A 24,211-nucleotide genomic window follows, 5' to 3' on the forward strand; every position below is an offset into this window, starting at 1 on the left:
TTTTCCTCTTGCAGACAGAAGTATTTTCTGCTGATTGTAGGATCCACTGTAGTTACTCTCCCATGTCCTTGCTGCTCTCAGATTAGTGGACTTCTGCATTCTCTCCTTCAGGCAGCTCTTGGAAATAATTTTGGAAATCTAGTTACTGTAGATTGTGGCTCTTGGCTCATACGTGTGAAATTTCACAAAATACTGTAGAGCTGAACATGCTTGGTAGCTCTGGGAGAAGTTTTGATAGCATGCATTCTACTTCAGAAATCTTTCTCACATTAAAACTCTTAAGTATCTCCATTCATGTCAACTCTGAGAATTGTTTCAGTGCAGGTTGCAGAGCTGTACCTTGGCATCTCCCGCTGTAGTTCTGTAGATTGTAAGTTTGTCTTCTTTTGAGATACACCTCTTTATTTCTATCTTGTCTGAGAGAGAACACTGACTACTATCATGTGATATTCTCTTTAAAAATAAAAAGGAGGCCCGGTCTTATTCTTCTGTACTGTGTTATCTCTGTATGTGAGTAAATGTCTACACTTCAGATAAAGTAGAATCATTTGTTTTGTTTTATATCTCCTGTGGTGTGTGGTGGTCCATCTTCTGCTGAAGAGAAACTCTTGGGCTTTCCCTTTCTTTATCAGTGGGAAGGTATTTTTGTGTTATGGCTTACTGGTATACCTAGTTTGATTAAAATAGATGGTTTGTGCTGAGTTTCCTAGGTGTCAAGGTGGGATCAGTAGCATCTGGATTATATGGATACATACTATTGAACTAGATGATTTCTAATACTCATGTTTACTTTCATTCCAGGAATGCACTCCAGAAAACCTGGAACTGAAAAAGAAGATTTTTGGTCAGTTGGATCTTATTGTGGGCGACAATGTTATCTTGAGCAGCTCGACCTCTTGTCTCTTACCCAGCAAATTGTTCACTGGCCTTAAACATGTTAAGCAGTGTATTGTATCACATCCTGTAAGTATGATGGCATGTTTTTTGTTTTTGTATAAGCTGCATCCCAAACTCCTTCCTGCAGACTGAAAGATACAGAAGGGTTTTTGGAGTGTTTGTGTGCGACTGTCAGTGTGCAGGGACCCAACTTTTCAAACAAGGTGTAGTTTGTTCATTCTGTGAGCAGCAGCATTTACTAAATTGAGAGAATATATGCATGTTTCCTACTGTTGGCTCAATATGTCCTGTGTAAGCTCTTGTGCTCATACTGTTGTGTGTTTCTCAAACTACTGGCTTTCAAAATGTTGGAATTCTGTGTTTTGAATACAAATCTCTAACATTGCCTACTTTCTTCTTGTGCCGTGGTTAGTCTTTTGTAGTATCCTTTTTCAGCTGCTTTTGAGTAACAGTAAGAATCCAAACACTGAGCTACATGTGCTTGTCAGGTGATGATGAAAGATGGAAATGTTTGACTCTGGTTTCTTCAGATTTCTGGTGCAGAAGCAGTATACCTGAAAGAGGAATGAAGGAATGATGAAATGGAACAAATTGGACTTGGAGCTGAATTTGCATGCTTCACGGCCAACTGGGACAGGGCAGTGATGCAGAAATGGCATGACTAGAGGTTGCAGCAGAACCTCAAAATTGCGAAGGGTACTTGTGAGCCTCTGTAGAGGTCTATGTAAAACTTGCAGACAGCAGTTTATCACATCTCTTCTCAGCATGGAAGAGGATTTTATCTTGATCACTGGGATTCTTACTGCTTTTGTTTTCTACTACTCAATAAGCTAATGGATTTGTTAGCCCAATGTTAATCTGGTGTTTGACCGATCAATTAAGAGGCCTGTGGTTGTGAAGGTGTACAGTATCTGGAGAAAGGTACTACTCTAGTTTCTGCAATTTGGTAACTGCATCCCTGAGTGTATAAAATAAATGTCAGTTCCCTGGGCATGCTCAAGAACACAAAAATACAGCACTACTTTACTGTAGTGTCTGTACAGCTACCTGTAGCCTAATGCTGTAGTGTCAAAGCATTTGATCAGTCCCTTTCTGACACCCCTCCACCACCATCCTTGTACCTTGGTGTGACTGGATGGCAAAGGGAACAAAAGGATTGGTTTGTTTCTATATAAATAGGTTTTGATCCCTTTTAGTTAAAAAACAAAGTGAAACTTCAAAGTATGTATCTGTGCCTAGATTTAGCCTTTCTCCAGTTTGAAATTCAGTAGTTCCTTATGTCATATTTCCAGGGCTATAACTTTCTGTAGTGCAAGGGAAGAAATAGCGTTCCTTCTAGACTTCTGTATTAAGTAACTATACAATTTTATTTTTTTTTAACCAGTTCCTGGCCACCTGACTGTTTGTCAGTCTTTGATTTTATTGTACTCTGTCTTACTGTTTTCCCAAGTTGGTCTGTACCAGTTGACTTTGTTTAGTCTGAACTGCAGTCTTTATAGGAGCTGCTCCTGAAACCAGGTTTTATCAGATCTGGAAAGGTAGCTAGTCTCTGCATAAGCATTTCCTAGGTTGCTGTTGTAAGGATATATGTATTTTTTCGAAGCAAACGCTTTGGAGTGCCTTAAAATATCTTAATTGTTCTGAAACGGCTTTGTAGTCCAACTGAGACTATTTTCTTAGTAATCTCAGCTGTACTGAGTGTCCTGGAGAACCTGTAAGCCAGTGTACTCTTCTAGGGGCCTTTCTGCATCTGTTATATCAGGAAATATGCTTGTTTTGTAGTAGTCGATGGCTTTTGGTGGGGGTTTTTTGTTTGGTTTTGTGTGTTTTTGCCATTACTAAGATCTCAAACACAACACTTGGTGGCTGCAGGAAGGAAGCAGCTCTGGAAGACACTGAAAACAAGTGTAGAATTTGAAAATTAATTAAAAGCTAAAATTGTAGAGCCTCTGACACAGGTGAGGATGCTGAGATGAAATAAAATGAAGTGCCCTAAGCGCAGAAGCAGCTCATCCCTTTGCTTAACATGGTTCAGTAATTTAAAAAAAAAAGAAATTAAATCCCATAGCACAGCTGTGTGATAGAAATGCACACAATTCTTACAATACAATACAAAACAGCTACAGCTGTTCTCTGAGAGCAGTTTCAGGCAGTGTATCAGTAGAGGTCTGCTGCAGAGTTGTTGTCTCATGTACTATATATGCCTGCTAGGTCACATGACAGAAATATGGAGCTAGAGGAGACTATGCCATTGAGTCAAGTCCCCTGTTGTACAGGAAACCCTTTAATCAAATCATCCTGAAAATGTATTAAATGCTATCTGTTAGTTTTTCTTTTAACTCCATTAGTCCTGTTAGAAGTTGTTTGTGTCTTCTAATTTTTGTTCCAATCTAATTAACAGTCCATTAAAATTAATTTTTATGTATGTTGGTAGCTTTTGTGTAGCTTAATTCTTTCTGGTGTTTTCTTTGTCATATCCTTTCTTAGCTTTCATTTTTGTAGACTAAGGTAACTTTCTGCTTCCTGAAATGCTTCTTATTTTTAGAAATCTTCCCCTATTCCTTATTTCATGTATGTTCTACCACTTTTAGTTTTTACCAACATCTATTATCTCACTCCTAAAAAATTGTCTTCCTGAGTCTCCTCAGTGTGCTCATGAACACACCCATATACTCCCCATGCCAAATTCATGAAATGGAATATTTCAATAAGATCATTGTCAACACTAGTCTTGGAAGAAATTTTTAATAGCTCCAGTCTCCCTCAATAATTAACTTGTCCTCTTTCTGATTGGAACTTGTGATATACTTGTGTGTTAGAAAAGCCTTCAGAGAATGTCCTGGTGCTTGTAGTGTTTTGGGTCTTGCTCAGTTGCCTGACACCACACCTGTGATGGTATCCATCGCGCTGTTCTTGGCGTCAGTGGTGGCACTGCCAAAGAGACTGATGTGAGAGGCTATGTGAGACACAAGGCACTTCAAAGGGAATGAAGTGTGTTACATCAGTAGTTAGAGGAGATGTAACATACATCAGATTATGCATTGGTCAGACCCTACAGTAAAGGGAACCATGTAAATACTGAGAAGAATCACAGAACCACAGAATATTCTGAGTTGGAAGGGACCCACAAGGATCATTCAAGTCCAACTCCTAGCCCTGCAGAGACCATCCTCGAGAGTCACACCATGTGCCTGAGAGCACTGTCGAAATGCTTCTTGAAGTCTGTCAGACTTGCTGCTGTGACCACTTCCCTGGGAAGCCTGTTCCAGTGCCCAACCACCCTCTGGGTTAAGAACCTTTTTCTAATATCCAACCTAAACCTCCCCAACACAACTTCAGGTCATTCCCTTGAGTCCTGGTCACCAGAAGGAACATGCAGAGAGGAAAGACTGTTTGCATGTTGCTGGGACTAAACCCCATACTTGCATTTACATGAGCATAGTAAAGAGTGGTTGACAATAAGGGAGCATGATGAAAGAATCAGTGCTTAATTACCATCCTTTAAATGTTAATGTTATTCCTAGTTGTCATTTATGATATGCTAGCTTCTTCTATTGCCTGGAAACTAGATGGAAAGCTGAGTTTAACACCTTAGGAATAGGGCTGAAGAACTGCTACTTTGGAAAGAGCATGCAAGGCAGTGTTTCTCTCTGCAACACTGTGACCTAAAGAGCTTTTAGCTGTTTCCAGAATCTTCTTAACGATTTTTTGGTTTTTACTTCAAAAATACATTACACAAAGCTCTTGATTTGGGAAGAGTCAGAGAGAGGTAATTTTTTTTTTAAGTACAGTGTTTGAAGGTAACCTGTTCAGCAACATTTTCAAAGTATGTTTTATGTGGTATCTGTTACTGTGTTTAGCATATATTTACAGGCTTGGGCCAGTAGCAGCTTATCTATTAAGTGTTGCATCTTACAGGTGGTGTTTAGCAATATTTTTATTATAAAGCTCCTGAATATCTAAAAGGAAATGCCTTAATTTGGAAAGACAAGTGGTGACCATATGACTTAAAACAACAAGCAGCCTGAATATTGAGAAAGCATCAGTTACTCAAGTCAATATAAAGCCTTATAGTACTGTTTGAGTGCTGTCATCTTTAGTGTAGCTCCATGAACTTTGCTGGGATTAAATAGAGTTCAAGTTAGTGCAAGACTAATTACTTTTTTTTTATTTGAATTAATGCACCAGCTTTTATTGAATTGGTGAAGTCTTTCAGGATCAGAATATCAGGCTTACTGTGTTCACTGGAAAATATTCAAGCTAGTAGCAGCTCTAAAGATGCTTTATATTACCTTGTTCCATTAATGGTTGACATTCTTTTGTGTTTCTTCTTGAGGTAAATCCACCTTACTTTGTGCCGTTGGTTGAAATTGTTCCTCATCCAGAAACAGATCCTTCTACTACAGAGAGAACATATGCCCTAATGAAGAAGATTGGTCAATCTCCTGTCAAACTAAACAGAGAAATTGAGGGGTTTGTTCTGAATCGACTACAGTATGCAGTGATAAGTGAAGCCTGGAGACTTGTGGGTGTATGTATATATTTTTTTTGGTATCTACACAGACACTTGGTCAGTTTTGTAGATGTGACAAGTGAGATGTATATTTAAACTTCCTATAAATCTGTGTCATCTTTGTTAAACTGTCCCTTATGAACATGAAATATATGTTTAACATATAGAGTAAAATCGGTAAGAAGTGATGTCAGTTACAAATAGCAAAGACTGGAAAAAACAAAGTGATATGTGATCATAACAACTATTCTTTATCCTGCTTTCTTTTCAGAATATTGTTATTTTCAGAACAATAAAAAGAAAAATCTTAAAAGCATAGAAATCAAAATACCGATTTTTCTTTTTCATAGGCTGTCTCATAATTTCCTTTTATTTTTTTTAATGTTGCTGGCCTGCTGGACATTGGTTATTAAAATAATATTTGAAATGGTTTTCCCTTTGGCCTTTCAGGAATTGCACTCATAGGTTCAACTGTTACTTGATACTTGTAGGTAAAGACAGATTTCTGCTCCTCCTGCCCATTCAGACTTCTAGCTGAGAATCATTTATTTGTGTCCCTTCAGCTTTTCTCACAGTTACCTGTTCTGTTCTGAAAAGTCTGATCTTTCATCAGCAGGAGCTGAGTTATGAGTCTGTTGCTATTCTCTTGAGATGAGTTTCAACTGGGCTTGAATAGGGCTTACTTTTTTGTTGTAGAGTGTGTTTTGACTTTTCAAGCTGTTTAAAACAACCATGCACACAAATGTAGGTTAAGATCTTTAAGGTAATATTATCACAAATAAAGCTAGTCTTTTTCCAAAGAAGTATCTCAACATAGTTGCTGAACTGATTTTGCTTACCTGTAGCTGGCTCTCGCTAGCAACATAATACAGCAATATAAAGGAGGTGGTGAATAATAATAAGGAAAACAATATTGTTAGGAAGGAACTGATCTTCTGCAGATATTTATTTAAATTTTAAAAATTGCTTTCGTTATTAAACATTTAATACAAAGTCTCAAGTTTATGAAAAGAAAAACCCCTTCAGAAAGCTGTAATTATGTTGAAAGACATAGGATAGAAAGGGTAGTAACACAGGATCACAGAATACTTGGGGTTGGAAGGGACCTCTGGAGATCATCCAGTCCCACCCCCTTACTAAACAGGTTGCACAGGATCACGTCTAGGTGTTTTTGAATATCTTTAGAGGAGAGTACTCCACAGCCTGTTGCAGTGCTCCATCACCTTCAAAGTAAAGAATTTTTTCCTTACTGTTCAGATGGAACTGTCTGAGTTTGTAGTTTGTGCTTGTTGCCCCTTGTCCTGTGTGCTGGGCACCACTGAAAAGAGTCTGGTCCTATCTAAATTAACCTCTAAATTATTTTTGAAACCATAGAAATACTGATGAAAAGAAATATTTTTGAGAATAAAAATGTAAAACAATTACTACGAATTGTGGACAAGGAAGGTAAGTTCATGAGAAGAAAGGTAGCTGAACTGCAGCATTCCCTTCTTGAAAGGAAGAGATCTGACGCAGAATAAGTCACTCTAAGAACAAGGTTTTTGGAGGAAGAAAGAGTAGATGAGTAATGACAGACCGTGAAAGAGAAATGGAACTGCTCTGAGGATCATAAAACTGAAATGTGAAGTTGATGAAATACTAATTTAAGTGCTGTTTTACGCACTGTCTAGCAAAATACTGCAGAAATAGAAGTTAGCACACTGTAGGTCTTTTAAAAAAATCACAGAGACTTTGGGAAATTGGGGACCAGTAAGTCTGATAACGTGTAGGCACATTGATATAATACCCTTGGTTAGCACAGGTATTCAGGGCAATAATGTCTCAAAAATCTAGTAGGATTCTTTCACATCTCTGAGGGCAAACTCAGTTGTGGAGGCTGCTGCCATAGTAACCTAAGATGCTAAATTTGAATGGGATCACTTAGGCACATTCATGTTAGACTGTGCAGAAGCAACCTCCAGTTGTCAAGGGTCTCAAAGACTAGACTGCTGGGAGCTGAGGCAGTACATATCATTGAAAGTATCAATCTGTGTTTGGTCTTCAGCTGTGGAAAGAGTGCAAGAACACTTCATGGGTTACTATTGAAAGGAGGTATTGAATTGAGGTGAACCTTTAGTATGAATCCGTATGGATGCTTTTGTGTGTGTGGTGGTTATGTGAGTAGTGATAAAATAGGGCTTGAAGCACTGACAGGTAATTAAAGTTGCTTTTGTTGTGCCTCATCGAAGTTTTAAAGTTGTTCTGTTCTTGTATAAAGTTACCACATTTCAGGCAAATGTACGTTTAAACTGTAACAACTTTGGTGGCTGTATTTCCATTCCAGAAGCCTGAACAAATAGCAGCTGTCAAAGCTGTATAGTTTCAGTTCTGTGACTTCAGGCTGCACAGTACCTTTGATGGAAGGAGAATCACTGCAGATAGGTTAGAGCTGCAGGCCTGGGGCAGTTTGTGTTTCTACTGTTGTGCTGCCAACATAGTAATTTTTATTGCAAGTCATGTTCTTTTGGTGTTTTCCACTTTCCAAATGGAGAGGAATACTTCTTGCTTCTAACTGTTAAGTCACTTTTCAGATCTTATTGTTGAAAACATCAGCCTCCCCAGCTCTTAGTCTTTGAGAGACTCCTAAAAATCAAGTTTTACTCACATTGATTATGTCTGTAACAAATGTTTTCCTTACTCTACATAGCACCTGGGGGTGGAAGATAAACTGCAAATGATAGCAGGAGGAACATACTAATAATGCATTCTTGACCAAAATAACCACACTGTTAATCCTGTGAATGCAGGACTGGACTAGATATGGGAGTGGGAATTGTGGAGTTAAGATGATAAAAAATTAAGAGGCCTGAAAGTTGAGATTTGAATTGTAGGAAGGTAGGAGAATGAAAACTGATTTGGAGACGTACAATTAGGTGCTGAGAACTTTGGTCATGTGGACAATTAGGGTCAAAGGATGCAGAAGTTTGACTTTACAAGAACTTAGAAGCAAAGACCATAAATTCATTTATGGGTTTAAAAGACGTAATTCAAGCAAGGGCTTCCCTTTGAGGCAAGAGTGCTACAAAGAGATGTTTCATTTTGGATGTGAGTTACTCTTCTTGTGACAAGATGTCTTTTTGACCATTGTTTTGACTTGCATGTCATGAGCACACGGGCAATGCAGGTGTTTGTGGCAGGAACTTTTTGCATCAGTTATCTTTGTCTCCTCATGCTCCACACTTACTCCATGAAAAAGCAGATACCAGGATACCAAAAGCAGATACCAATCTCTTTAAGGATTGGGAACTTTCTGTAGGACCTCATAGCCTATGTGAGACTGAGGTTCTTGTAGATTTCTTGTTTATGTTTTTAGTCTTTAGGTCTTTGGTAGAAGTGTTGCAAAACTGATGATTATGAGAGTAAAAGATGTACTGTGAGGTCAAAGATCTTTATTCCTCTCAACCCTAAATTTTGATATTACTAGTTTGTAACCATTAGAATACTCTGTAGCCAGTAATGAAAAATATCTCAAACTACTTTCTCTGTTAGTCTCTGTTACCATTTATTTACTTTCTCACATCTCCATTGACAGTGGTCACAAGTCTATCTGATTGTGTTCATAATTCCTTGGAGCAGAGACTTACTGCCTTTATTTGCCTGGGAAGCACCCTGTGCACTGTGGACAGTATTACTTTTGTACTTTTACTAGTACCAATGCATTTTATAGTAGTTTGGTATTACATTGCAAAAGCTTGTTAGTTAAATAGCTTGACTTTGTCTTGTTCTGAAGGTACAGTTTTGATAGACATAACCCAGAAAATATCAACCAAACGGTTTCACCAACACTTCAGTTCAGAAGTTGCAAGCCTTACTCTGAATATCTAGGACTGTCCTTTAACTGTGGATTATTGAGTGGAATCTTAACTTTTTGAAGTATTTTTTTAAACATCACCTGGAATTTGCCAGAAGGTCATAAAATACAGCAGCAGAGATAACAAAGGGAAGATGACAGTTTTTTAGCCTTGATATAATTTAGGAGTTTCAGCTGCTTTTAAGAATGCATTAAAACTGCTTTGCAGGATGGATTGTGTAAATATCTTAAGAGTCTCTGCTTCCCTCTGTATGAGTTTTTAATACTGTCTTAAATGTGTTTTTTTTCTTCACAAGCGGGCTTTCTTTTATGTTGTAGTCATTGTAAAAGACGAGAAGAATGGGCAGCCTGCTGTTTTTGTTAATCTTTCGGAAAATAGTCACACCATTTTAATTTGTTTTCACAACGGTCAGATGCATTGTCTTAAATCCTTAATTTATGTACCCTTCCCTTCTCAAGTGATTAGCTTAGCAGTCCTTAAATGCTGGCAAGACTTATTGAATTCCAAATTCCTTACTATTAATTATATTTCAGCATTATACAGAGGACCTTTCCAGAAGATCAAAGATAACATATAGGGTTAAACATCTAGTTACAGTGCCCCATGAAAGGGGGAACATCATAAAAGGAAGTTGAAAGGGACAGGGATAAAATGTTGATGTTGATATTAAGTGTTTCTTACAGTGTGAGGTGAGTGAAGGTGCCATGGAAGAAGGAAGATAAAGGCCAGCAAAGTAGGTGTGAAGTGTGTAGGACAACAAGTTTCTCAAACATTATGAAATGCGCAGAGATGAAGCTGGTAGAGCGATATAGGAGAAAAGTTATCTGCTCAAAATGACAGGACTGGAAAAAGATCTCATCAGGGTGTATGTAGATGGAAGGGACTTCATTGAGGTGATAGTGAAGAGAAGGGTGTAAGAAGTACTGCTGAGAGAGAATGCATATGTTAGTGACAATCAGAAAAAAAAGAATACTGGATTTGGGAGATACAGAGAATGAAGTGGAATGAAGAATGAAGATTTGAAGACAGAAGGTATGTGGTCCAGGAGGCAGCGGAGTCCAGAATAACTCTATAAACAGACTGGAGTGAGTAGAAGAACATGATGAATTGGTAGAATGAAAAAAAGTAAGATTGGGGGGTTTTGGCCATGCTACATCTAATATAATTACAAACCAAGTCAGTGACAGAAGTTGTGATGTGAGTGTGAGTCACAGATGTAAAGACTGTTGATTAAAACCAAACAGATTGGGTCAAAGCATAAAGGTGGATACTGCAGAACCACCGCAGGTTTTTGGAGAGGTGAAAAGGGTCCCTGCATAGAGAGAAGCACTAATAGAATACCAAAGGCTCATTAGGACAGTACTGTGGCATCACTGGAGATTAAAATCTCCAGGAAAATGAACTTGTGATGTCATAAGAAGTGTGGATGATTCTGAGCTGGTCTAGATTTTGAAGTTTGACTGGCCATTGGGACCACTGAGGATTCTGGTGGAATTTTTTTTAAATTAAGAGCTTAATTCTGTAGCTTCAAGAGCTTCTAGTGAGCTTTTAATACACTTCCTCTTCCCTCTGACAAGTGCTGGAGGCGAAGGCTTACAAGAAGGGTAATCCAGGATGAAAACTCCCCTTGGGAAGATTATTTCACACCTAGACTTAATGAAACTGGGTTGGAACTCTTTCTTGTTTGGTGCTTAGCATAAACACCAGTCTTTGTGGAAGACACTTTGCTAACCTTGCACCCACCCTGCTGAATCATTCCACCAACTTATGATGTCCTTAACGTAAGTGGGTGTAGGATTATTCCCTAGGGGAGGACGGTCTAACTTGTTTATCATTTATGTGTTTTTAATTTCTGAAGAGAAAAAGCAAAAACCTTTTCTTTAAGAGAGTCTGTGTGACAAGAAGCTGAGCTTGTGTGTATAAAATACTATATCTCTCAGCTCAAGGGATCTGTCATGTTTTCCTCCCAGTAGCAACAATTCTTGCCTTTTAGCACCTGTAAACATCAACTGCAGCTATAGTCAAAAGACCAAGAGCAAAGCACTCATGTCATGACTCAGAGGGCACCTGGTCTTCAAATGTCAGTATCAAAGCTGAGGACTATGGTATCAAATAAATAAATAAGTATTTAATTTGAAAATTAATTTGCAATTATTCTGAAGTGCTTCAGGAGCCTGTTAACTCTTTTAACGCTGTGTTTACAGTTTTTAACTGCTGCTGGGGTTCAAACGCTTGTCCGGAATTTGTGGTTAATCTTTTGTCCACGAATACATGTCAACTGGGGTGGGGGTGGGGAGAAACAAACACTCATGGAGCACAGCTTTACCAGCATAACTCATTGTTTGAATGAAGCACTCCCAACAGAAGAGCACTTTTGTTGACTTTGCTGATGTTGTTCAGAGAAGTTGTGTTGCCACGTCAGGAGAAAAAGCTTTCACAGAACCTATGATGCCTGTGTTAGTTACACTGATGCTGGTCTGTAATCTGAATTCTGTCTGAGGTTTTCATTTAGTCCTGTCTTTGTGCAGACCTTTCTGTCTGCCTCTAGATGAGTTACTTTACCATGCCTATGCTTTACCTTTAAGTTGAAGAAAATAATGCTTTCTTATCCCTGCCGTTTACTGTCTAATTAAATTGTTACCAGAACCATGTGTTCCATATATAGTGCATAGATCTTAATAATTCTGTTAATGTTTTCTTTTCAAGGTAGAGTTATAAAGTCATTTGCAACAGGGATTCAGACAGGCTTGTTTTTGATAGGAGCAATTGACAAGTTGAGACTTGAGATCATCTTATAAATGTCTCTATTTAAGCCTGAGATGACAAAATGATGTCTATGGCCAGCTGTAGAAGTTATGTTGGTTCTTGGCTTATAACTTTCTTTTAAAGCAACAGGAGATGATGGAGATGATGAACACAGGAAGACACTATGGGGTGAGAATTAAGTCACTTAAGATGGGATGTCTACAATGTAGACTTTGACATCTAAGATCCTTACTCATCTTTCAATCAGTGAGGAGAATTAGGCCCTTTTAGGACACAACTCATCTTATCTATTCTAGGAGCCTGCTTTAGGATGCTGATTTCCTTTTTCTCCCTAGTGATTACAAAGAGAGTCTAGATGTCTAACTCAGATGTCACTGTCTACCACAGGTTGTTGTCCTGTGTGCCTGTAACTGTAGCTGATGCCTGTGTGTTATAAAGGGGCATTCAGGCAGGGCCCTGCAAGAGGGAAATTTAACAGAAAAAGATGTGTCTTTGGCCAAGCAAATGTGTATGCGTACTTGTATTCTGCAGCTCAAAGAGGCTTGTTAGTAAAGAGGCACTCAGTGAGGACAGCACCTCAGAGTAGGGTGAGAGGACAAATTAGAAGCAGTTCAGAACCTCTTCTGCCTTCCTAAACCTGAAGGAAATGTTTTCATGTCTCTGTGAATAAAGAGGACAAATTCTTGAAACTAAGCTTTGTCTGACAGAATTGGTTAGAACAAGTTTTAGTTAATTCATATCTTTCTAGTAGGTGAAAACAACCTCATGTAGTAAATAGTATTCTTCTCGAAGAAATCTGTTAAGGTAATGAACTGTAACTCATTTTTTTACAAGCTTTCCTGTGCTTGCCCTAACCTGATGGAGGCGTTGGCTTTCTTGTAAGTGCTACCATGCGGGTGGAATAGCAGTGCTCAGGTTTTAACACCAAAATGCTTCATTTTGCATACTCTGTATCCTACCAGCTCGGAAATGGGAGGCTGGCAATGAACTTGAGAACCCTGGGCAGGTTGAGACTGGGTAGGTTGAATGTTTGATGAGTTTTTTGGGAGGGAGTGGCAACTGCATTGCCTGCATGTTTGGTCCCAGCTTTTTTTGCAGGTGGCCTCAGGAGTAGTACCCACTGCTGCACTGCCATTCTGCTAACTGTGACTCTGCCCAAAAAATCCAAACCCAAGAGAATATGAGGGAAGGTGTAACATTCAGCTAAAACTCCTGTATTTGAAAGAGTTACTATGGTACTTAGATTTGATATAAACTCTTCTGGTCATGTGCTATTAAGAGTGTCATGCTTGCTTGCTTCTCTGATTCTCAGTTACTGGGGAAAAAAAGGATATTGGTTAACATACACAGCTCTAGTTTAGTTTTAGTACATGAATTATTGAAAGTAACAAGTATCAGGCAAACTACTGTGTACAAATAGTACATACTATATGTAAAAAGTATATTAATTTATAAATTAAAAAAATACTGTGAAAATGTATCAAAGTGGACTATGAAGTACAGCAATCTTAGAGATATGAATGAGTGCCTATACTGAACCAAAGGAAGGTTTGCATAATAGATGGACATTTCTGGCAAGCAGTTTTGTTTCTCTTTGCAAACTAACTGCTATTTCTGACCTCAGTTTTTATTACTTCTTTAATTTTTTAATTATATACAAAACCTGTGAAATTTTATATTAAAAGCAAACATTCACCACCCTTCCTTCCTGTTCTACTTTTGCTGCTTAGGAAGGAGTAATATCTCCTACTGATCTAGACCTTGTGATGTCTGATGGATTGGGAATGCGATATGCATTTATTGGACCTCTGGAAACCATGCATCTTAATGCAGAAGGTAGGTAGTTTAAAATGTTATGAATATGAAGGGAAGGCTTACATTGCACAAGACTCTGGAAATATTGTGTAATAAAACCATGTTAGGATTGCTGCAACTCTGGCTTGTCTCTTTCTTTATTGTAATGGTAAGAAAAGGAAAATTTACCTAAAACTTGAGGTTGATGGAAGGAAATGGATATTGACTATTCTGTTGTAAATGATCAGATGACAGATGACAAATCATTAAAACACTAGCTGTGTAATTAATTTTTTCCAAGATTCATCCCAGTGCTTTGACAGCATTGCTGTACCCATAGTTCAGGACTGTCTGAGTGTCAGGAAAAGAAAGTATTGAAAAAGTTCAGCTGATAATCCAGTGTCGACAGAAAATCACTTTCCATAGATGAGTGCTGCCCTCCCCGAATTTGTAGCAAGAGCTTGGTGTAAATATCACTGGAGCTGATGTGCTTTAAGCTGGCTTAGATCCTGAGTGAAGTAAAATTACTTTAGTCACATAATACTGTGCATACGAAGTTGACTTGACAAAGCAGTCAAGTAATGGTTCAATATCTGTCTTGCATAATTAAGACAGATTTTTAGATGTTTCTGGAATAGTATATATGAATCCTGGCTAAATAAAAAGTGAATTTCATAAAATGAAAGAAAAATTGTGGATCAGTGTTACAAAGACTGAGCAAAGACTTTAGCAAAATACAAAAAACTTCAAGAAATGAAGGTCAACTAAAAACTAACTTGTTTTATTATGGGCTGTGCCTTTATTCTGCTTTTGTATGGTCCCTAACAGGGAGGTCCCTGCAACAGTAAAATAAACAAAAGTATAATACAATAGTAAAATAAAAATAAGAAACCAAGATCATAAAATACCAGTGCACAATTGAAGTGTTATTTTACTTCTGCTTCTTGGTTAGTTACTTAGCAGAAGCTTATGTCTCTTAAGGCTGACTAAGCAATTTGCCATGAATGTAGAATTGTGGATGCTCTACCAGAGTCTTTCAGCTTGTCAGTTTGGTTGTATATCAGGAAATTAAATGTCACACAGTGTTTGCTTTTGTGTATTGTTAGGTAAACAACATTCATCCTCTAAATAGAGGCACCTTTCTAAAAGTTTCCCTCTTCTGATATATTAATATCTAGCAGTTTCCATTCTCTCTAGTGATTTTAGACTTACTCAGTATAACCAAATACATTCTTTATATAAAACAGATGCATGTAGCACTAGCCTTCAGCACAGCAAACTACCTGTCTTGCAGGGTTGTTCTGTCCAGCCCCTACCATTCCACTAAGCTCTCATGCCATCCTCTGCAGGAACCATCCATGCACAAGGTCTTCTGTCAGAATAACTTGTTGAACTGCCTCTACTAAAACATAAAACTGAAACAGAATGTTTATTAATACCAAAAAAATGGCAATCCATTTTAGAGATCAAATCATGCTTGTGAATCCTTTTTTTTTCTTATCCATATTTTAGACTCCTGAATTCTAAAACAATGTTTACTTGAGATAAATGGAATCATGTAAGTCATCTGGGTTGATTTTGAGGCTCTTCCTGGAGTGCTCTTTGGCATTTAGTGTTCTATCATGATCCAGTTTAGCTTCCTTCTTCCTATCAGGAAATAGTCATTGCTACAGAAACATTTCTGAAATTTCCTGTCTCAAACCAATTTTAGGTAACACATGAAACTGGTAGGTTGTTTATTAATGGCAGAAATTATCCAGCTTCTAGATTTAATGATTCCTTCTATTAATATGTTGGGAAGAAAACTTGGGAAATACAATCCAAGTGACTGATAAACCGAAAGAGTAGTCTGGTGATAGGCTTGCAAAATACAAAACCAAAATACACCTGTAGAGTTATTTTAACATTAAATAATATTCTCAATTAAAAATAACCCCAAAATAACATATTTAGTACACTTGTGTACTGGACCACTTCCACCATTGTTCAATGACTTGGATCATGAGAAGTATTGCTTCACTCCTGCCCTTGCAGATGCATTGTCTCTGAGTCTAGAGCTCCTCCTCTGTATGTGCTCACAGACTGACTCAGGCTCTTGCCCTCATCAGTTTAAATCAAAATTGCTGATGTCAGGACATGTGATGGCTTATGTTCATAGTTCCATTCCAGTGCTAACTTCTCTTCAGTTGTCCACTATTGCTTCACATAATATGAATAGTATGGACCTCCTCTTGTTTGCCAAGGGTTTTCTTGACTAACCTGATCTTCTATGGTAAGATGACTCACTTAGTGCATGAGGGACAGGCTATGTGTGTTGTTTGCCTGGACTTTTAGTAAAGCCTTTGACACTGTTTCCTATAGCATTCTTCTGGAGAGGCTGGCTGCTCATGGCTTGGATAGGTGTATTGTTCACTGGGTAAAAAACTGTCTGAATGGCCAGAGAGTGGTGGTGAAATGGAGTTATATCCAGCTGGGGCCCAGTAAATAGTGGTGCTTCCCAGGGCTCAGTATTTGGGACAGTCCTATTTAACATCTTCATCAATGATCTGGACAAGGGGGATCGAGCGCACCCTCAGTCAGTTGGCAGACGACACTAAGTTGGGTTGGAGTGTTGATTTTGTGGAGGACAGGAAGGCTCTGAAGAGGGATCTGGACAGGCTGGATCCATGGGCCAAGGCCAACTGTATGAGGCTCAACAAGGCCAAGTGCTGGGTCCCACACTTGGGTCACAACAACCCCATGCAGTGCTACAGGCTGGGGGAAGAGTGGCTGGAAAGCTGCCCAGTGGAAAAGAATCTGGGGGTCTTGGTTGACAGTGGATGAACATGAGCCAGCAGTATGCCTAGGTGGCCAAAAAGGCCAATGGCATCCTGGCCTGTATCAGCAATAGTGTGGGCAGCAAGATCAGGGCAGTGATTGACCCCCTGTGCTCGGTACTGGTGCGGACACACTTTGAATCCTGTGTTCAGTTTTAGGCTCCTCACTACAAGAAAGACATTGAGGTGCTGGAGTGTGTCCAGAGAAGGGCAACGCAGCTGAGGAAGGGTCCAGAGCACAAATCTTATGAGGAGCAGCTGGGAGTGTTTAGCCTGGAGAAAAGGAGGCTCAGGGTAGATGAGCCTCTGCAACTACTTATCGCTCTCTGCAACTACCTGAAAGGAGGTTGTAGCCATGTGGGATCGATCTCTTCTCCCAGGAAACAAGTTATAGGACAAGAGGGAATGGCCTCAAGTTGCACCTTGAGGTGGAACCCTCAAGGGAAGGTTTAGATTGGATACGAAGGAAAAAGACTTCGTGGAAAGGGTTGTCAAGCATTGGAACAGGGTGCCCAGGGAAGTAGTGGAGTTGCCATCCCTGGAGGTACTGAAAAGACATGTAGATGTGGCACCTGGGGGGACATGGTTTAGTGGTGGACTGAGCAGTGCGGGGTTAATGGTTGAACTTGATGATCTTAGAAGTCTTTTCCAGTCTAAATGACTCTGTGACAACCTGCTCTGAAGCACTGTACTAATACTGTCTATTTTTTATCAGTGGAGGGAAATGGAGGTAGATATAAGAAACCCCCTCTATCCATTTTGTTAGCCTGTCTATCAGCTTCACCAGCTTCACGGCAGCTGCCTTTCTTTACAGCTGTAAGATATTAGTTGCCCACAATCTTAAAACTCTGTTAATGTGAGAGAAAAATAGTGTTATTTGTAGGAGAGTCTGTCTTTTCTTTTTTTTTTAGGGTGATATGACATTTTTGTTTGGTTTTGAATAAGGAATATTATTCCAATTATTTTTTCTGAAGTCAGTGTTTCTTCTTTCCCTGTGGGATGCATACATCAAGATCTTCCCATGAACTTCCTATGTGCTAGTGCCTTGTTTCTGCTGTGTTAGTTCATAAATGATCCTATCAAACCTATTATCCAGGCTACTTTAGGTTACCAGTTAATCCATGCATGAGTATTAGGAATGTTGAATATATGGCAGTGAGCCAACAGCCTTGAACATGAAATAAAATGACAGCATCAAGTCATCAAAAGAAGCAGAAACCCCACCAGCATATTAAGAACTGAATTGCAACAGACAGGAAGGAAACTGCTTTGGGGGGGCAAAAAAAGCACATCCGAGTGGTTCATATTGACTCAATTTAATTCCTTGATCCAGCTCACAGACCTGCAGAAATGTTTGTGCATTGCTGTTGAGGTGATAATATAGGAACAGCGAGAATAAAACTTTTTTGGGTGCTACTGCTGTCTTAGGGTAGTCAAAAGTATTCATACAACTAGAATTTGAAGTGAATTCATATGGGAATTAATGTAGTGTATGAAGCGTCCTGTGAATTCACACCCTGACTAAGAGCATGCATCTGTGTTAGACACACCTTTGCTGAAGATAGGATTACATTTAGAAAGTTTCCCTTGGAGCTGTAATGTCTAGAAATGTAATTCCTCCATCAGTAAAACAGAGTTTGGGACCGTTGTTTCTCTGAACATAACCTAACCATGTCAGATTGCTCCAGGATGTTCCCAAAATATGCCCCTTCTTTTCTACTGTCATCCATACTCATCTTTCAGTGCAGCTACTTCTTAGATTTTATGTGCTAAAGTCAACCCCACCCCAGTCTTTTCAAGTTGTTGATGCTATTGCATCAGTGGCTTGACCATCTTAGCAGCTCTTTTTGAGTCATTACAGTATCTTGTTATGCTGTTCATCAGGTTGAAAGTCATCAAGTTAATACTCGGTATCATGAAGCACCCTCTCTTTGGCGTGTTCCCTGACCATGCCAGTAACACTTGCTCCTGTCTCTTGCTCTCTTTCACAAATATCTCAGTGCCTTCCTTGTTTTGCCCCATGTGTAGTCTCCTTGTCAGACTGGTTTACCAAGTTTGCTTGCTTGCATCCCTCATGCCTGTTGTCTTTCTTATGAAGAGAAAGGAAGAAGCTGAGGTACTTCAAGATGCTTACAAACTATAATGCATGAATATACTACATTTTATACTGTTGCATTTTCCCTTTCTTCCTGCTACTCCCATCACCTTTCTCTTTATGAACTTCACTTGTGAAGAGGTCTTCTTGGGGCAGTGAAGCATTTTATGCATGTTTCTAAGCTAAATATCTGTTCTGAGTTATTTTTTCTTCATCAATGTCGTGTTCATCTTGATGATGCAACTAGAGGCATTTCAGCAAGAACCATGTTTGCACCACACCAGTGCAAGTCCTTCAGGTAAGGACCTGTAAACCTGAAGTGTGGTTATTTGGACAAATTCTTGTGGGACAGTTCGTTAGCCATTTTGGAAACTGCCCGGACTCCTACTGAAGCTGAATAAGTAGCAGCTTATTCCTTTGGTGGTGGTGTAAAGAGCCTTGTGTGTCCTAGATACATATGGGCAGCTGAAGAGCCTTGAATCAATGCCCTTGTCTAGCCTGTGATAACATGTTCCTGTAACTATATTGTAGAAGTCAGAAATGCTGAGATGGGTTTCGAACTTTCAAGGAAGGTAGGGTATTTGCCTGTTCTTCTCTATAATCATGCATCCACTTTAGAACTTTTTGTTACCTCAAGAAGAGGTTCTTTCAATCTCTGCCATAGCTGTGACTAAGTGGTGGAAGGAAGATTCAAGGAATTCCTGCCTTCCCTGGAGGTAGTTCTGCCTTGTGTTCATAGTTCCCAATTGCTTAAACATCTGCCTTCTCCCACAGCCTTTTCTCCAAAGCTGATGAAGCAGGGAGCGTGTGCAGGGAAGATGGAGGTTTAGACAGGGAGCCAACAAACCACATAGACAAGAAGAAGCTATCATCCTCTTTCTCTGTCCCAGATGCATCTTGCGTCATTCTTGTTCTCCAGTTAGAGGTAGTGAGGCACAGTGTGGGTGCAGCAACTGGATGCAAGAAGAGATGGTTGTTTTTAACAACCCCATTTGCCATCTTCTTCCTGTTTCTCCATCTCTAGGGTGCTCTCCTATCTGTCTCACGCTGTTTACTAATGCTAATTCTTTAAGATTAAGCTGCTCCCTGGGTAGTATCAACAAGGATTAAAGTTAAAGGGATTCTGTCATTTGTTTTCCTCCTTCTTGTCCCTATGCTCTAGTCAAGGGCTCTTCTCATCCACCTTTGCAATAGCCCTGACCTTTGAACCAAAGGACTCCCAAGACTAAAGACCTGGAGTCAAATATTTGCTAATTTTAAGTTTGCAGTTGAAAAGCAAAGTGATTTTTCCAGCAATATTCCCCATTGCTCAAGTGCCCTCTTCAAGCCAGCAGCATACAGTTGATCCTGATTGCTGAAACTAAATTAAAATTGCAGTTGTCTCCACTGACATTTCACACTGGGAGTACTACCTTGGGTTAGTTATTTTAAAACTATTATTTTTTTAGTCCTTGGCTGAGACTATGTGTGTATTCTAACTTGGTCTATTTCCCTCACTTGAGACTTGAAAGATTCTGCAGTGCCCCCTCCCTGCTTGGTGTGCAGCATACAGGCCTGCATGTTGCCATTTCAGCCACAATGTTGAGATCAACTGCACTAATGCTGCTGCTCTTCTCTAGACCCATAACTTTTTTTCCCCACCTTTTCCTATTTTGCTGACTTTATGTAAGGCTTCTTTTCATTCATACATTATGTGCAGTAAGTAAATTGGATTACCCAGCCTGCATTTGGCATGTCTCTGAACCGATGAGCTACACCCACCCAGAAATTGTTCTGATTCATTCAAAGTGAGCTACCAGTAGGAGCTCAATTTTCAAGTCTAGCTGGCTGAGTGAGCTTTGAAGGCCATATCCAGCTCAGAAGTTCACATTCACCGGGTAAATGGATCAGCCATATCCGTTCAGCATTCCTAAGATACTATCTCTTTAGCTCTTTAGCTTAAGGCTGATGAAAAAGACTTCTGGCACACAGTCTTCTATTCTACCTTCTCCTGACTGTACCAAAATCAAAACTACCAGATTTATGATATTATTAAACTAGCTTACCAAATGTTTGAAAGGTATCCCTTGATTTTTGGAAAAGTACCAAACCCAAACTATTTAGCACTGGTCTAAGTGTCATAGACCTGTGTCAGCTGGATAAGCACCAGAATAATTGGTAGCTGACACTGCTCTGTTTACCATATCCGTTCACTGCAGCACTCCAGCTGTGTGAGACATCCCACCACACCACAGTTGCTCCAACAATGTTGTAGTTGTTTGACCGCACTCTTACTTCCCCTGGTTGTTTTCCAGCTGCATGCATTTGTGCATATACACTAGAGTGGACTCCTTCTGCCTTTTTTTGTACTTTGAGATTTTTCTTGTACCTGTTACCCTGCACTCTTTTCTTTCCATCCCCATACACACCTTCCTCTCTTGATTACTGGTTGTAATCTCACTTTTCCAGTGATCCTAATATAAAACTTTTCTCACCAGATTGGCCAGGTTTTTGGCGACGATGCTTTTTCTCCTCTTTGTCAGGTGGATCCTGTCTCCCCCTACAAGTGTTCAACCTTCAAAGAGGGTCATAAAAGTCAAATCCCTGTCACTAACACCAGTTACAATATAAGGTATTGATCTGCAAGATCATCTGTTCCTCCTTAGGTGTTTTTCCTTCACTAGAGGCCACCTGGGTCTCCATGCCTTCGACCCTTTCCCCCTGAGCCATGTTGTTCTTGATACACTCCAGGTTCATAAATAAAAATAACAGGAATGCTGCAATGGATATGACACATACTGAACAGGAGGAGAGGAGAGGTGAGAGCACTCTCCTTGTGGACACTGGTCAAGGAGGCTTTCTTGTCTCAAGTAAAGCTGTGGTTGTGTACTACACCCCTCACATAGCATTACCTGCTGGTATGTAACATTAGCTGGTTTTGCAATGAAGGTGTGTCCTAAATGATTTTTCCATGAACCTTAATGGAAATGTAGTGGTTAGAATCCATTTTTCCTTGATGACAATTAGATGTCTTAATCATAAGAGCAGACCATTTTTTGGGTGTCTGATATAAGACAGTGTTTAAGCACAGGCAGCCTTACTGACCTTAACTAGGAAATTTTGTTGAAATCTAACTTTTCACTCTTATTTTTAGGTATTGCAAATTATTGTGAAAGATACTCTGAAGGAATGAGACTTGTTCTGAACACCTTTGGGCCAGTTCCAGAATTTTCAGGTGAAATTGCGCAGAAAGTCAATCAGGTAAATACGAAATTGATAAAAACAGTGCCACTCAGAACAAAGAATATTAGCTTTTATTTTAAAATTTGTACCATTTCAGTTAACTGCTATAGGTATCCGTAGTCTGTACTTATTGTGTGAATATGTACTTTAAGGAAGAAGATTCCTTGCTGTATAAACCCTGTAGCTTTTTTCCTTCTGGGTGTTCTTTTTCTTGTTTTCGTGTGCTTTACAAACTAGAGTTCCAGTCTGTAGTGCTGCAAATACATGTTTAAGTTAAGCATGTGAGCAGTCTGGTAAGGTTACTTGCATGTTTAAAGATGTTTTAAAGTGCTGTTCTGGATTGGGATCTAGTTTATCTATTAACATTTGTAAGCCCACAATTTGTTTATACTTACTATGTAGGCTGTTTTGAATGACCATAGGAACTAACTGAAGTGTTTCCTAACTCTACCTTTTTTAATGCTTCACTAAAGAACGCATGTACGTGTTGGATCATTTCTGATCAGCTATCAGAGATTCATTCGAAATATGGAGGCAGTCTGTCTGGAAGATAGCATTGTTTTGTTTCTTTTTATGTTAATGCAATTTCAACATGAGCTATGTTAAAAAGGAGAAGAATTCTTTTGTGCTTTAACAACATAGATTGCTTATAATAACAATCAATAATAATTGTGGAGTCATTCACAATTAGCAGCTTTTAATTTGCATGAAAGACTTCGGGGTTTTTTATAAAAAGCTGGATTCCACTTCAACATCTCTTTCTGTGTCTCTTTATTATCTTCAGTCTCCAACACCAAAGATGGGCTTGCAAGGATCCTTTCTTAGAGTAAATCATTAGACATTTCTTATCTTACTTCTCTGTCCCTCCTGCTGATTTTTTCCTGGAGTGACCACAGCTTGCCAGTCATTGGTAGCAGGTCCTGGTTTTACCCAGTTTCTCAACACTTGATTTTTAAGCCTAAGACCTCAGGTACTCTTTTGGCAAAGATGACCTTGTAATCTTTACCTGCTCTCTCAAAAAAACTGCTTTTTCTTTGGCACTTCTAAGGACTTCAGTTGTACACTCAGAAATACCTTTTTTCCCCCCTGAGTTTGTTATGTGTCTCCCTCTATCATTTTTATTATAACTGACACTCTTAAGACAAAATGTTTTTAATAAACGTGGTATCCCTCATTACATTTATTGGGAACCAGAAGAGACATCACAGCTCTAAAAACACACACAAGAATGTGGTTTAGAGCACATTTTCAGCCACATAAATGGCCCGGTTGCCTCCCTCCTGCTTGATAAAAGATTATTGTCAAAGAGACTAGGCAGTGGCTGTGTGGAGCAAAATGAGGGAAGAGGCTGATGTTTTGTTGTTTCTGTAGTCATCTTCATTGTCACATTCAGGATAACCTTATACAAGTGGGAACACTTTTCTTCTCATATGGGTTGGCTCATTTCCAGTCATCCATGTAAAGAATTAGTGACCTGTTGCTTGTGAAACTACATTATAGTTTGTGTGGATGTTGACTTGATCTGACACAGGGAAAACAGGAAAACAGTGCTGGTGAGAAACTTTCTATTCAGAACGTGAGATTTAATCATCTTAAATTTTCTGTTCCAGGCAATGTCTGAGAAAATTCCAGTTGTGCCAAAAGTCTTGGATGCCAGGAGAAAATGGAGAGATGACTGTCTCACTGGTCTTGCCAAACTGAAAACACAAATGAAATCCAACTGAGGTGCACCTTGTCTAGCAGGAGAGACCAAATGAAGAGCAGATCTTCATAAAAAAGTGGAAATTTTTTGTCGTGCGGAAGAGGAGACTGAATGTGCAACCAATGATATGTGCACATGTAGAGACCAATGAAACATTTGGTCCAAATTTGACAAATTAATGAATAACTAGAAACAGTTATTAAAAAGTTCAGTTAAAATTTATCAAATTACTGTATAAATGCATTAGATGTGCAAGCATTAAGTAGCTTTAGCAATATTAATATTGTGCAATGCTGGAACACAATCGTGTTTTAAATAATGCATTTTTCAGCTTGCTTAGGAATTCAGCACTTGAACAATATTTGCAGGGATTATGCAGGGATCTGAAACAGGCAAACATCAGCTGTTTGTCACTGGAGAAAATAAGCCCACACCCACCAATCACTGTGACAGTGAGGTTAATTTGTGAAGCTCTGGCTGCAGATAGGAGAAGGTTGCATTGAGCAAAGAGTGGATTCACTGGCCAGTGAGCTGAGACCTCAGCAGCAGTAAGGG

The 24,211-nt window shown here is 39.2% G+C and overlaps 1 protein-coding gene across 1 annotated transcript; it reads left to right on the forward strand.

Annotated features, from left to right (window-relative positions):
• Positions 1–792: 792 nt before the first annotated feature.
• On the forward strand, positions 793–23,878 carry CRYL1 (crystallin lambda 1; the record flags this gene model as incomplete). Its single annotated transcript, XM_039384324.1, has 5 exons — positions 793–963; positions 5,234–5,428; positions 13,758–13,863; positions 21,866–21,972; positions 23,565–23,878. Coding segments are annotated over 5 exons (693 nt in total), but the record flags the coding sequence as incomplete, so codon positions are not given.
• Between the last annotated feature and the right edge of the window lie 333 nt (positions 23,879–24,211).

This window comes from Pipra filicauda, unplaced genomic scaffold, assembly GCF_003945595.2.
Source record: "Pipra filicauda isolate LSUMZ 115617 unplaced genomic scaffold, ASM394559v2 scaffold346_size766342_pilon, whole genome shotgun sequence".
NCBI classification, from domain to species: Eukaryota; Metazoa; Chordata; class Aves; order Passeriformes; family Pipridae; genus Pipra; species Pipra filicauda.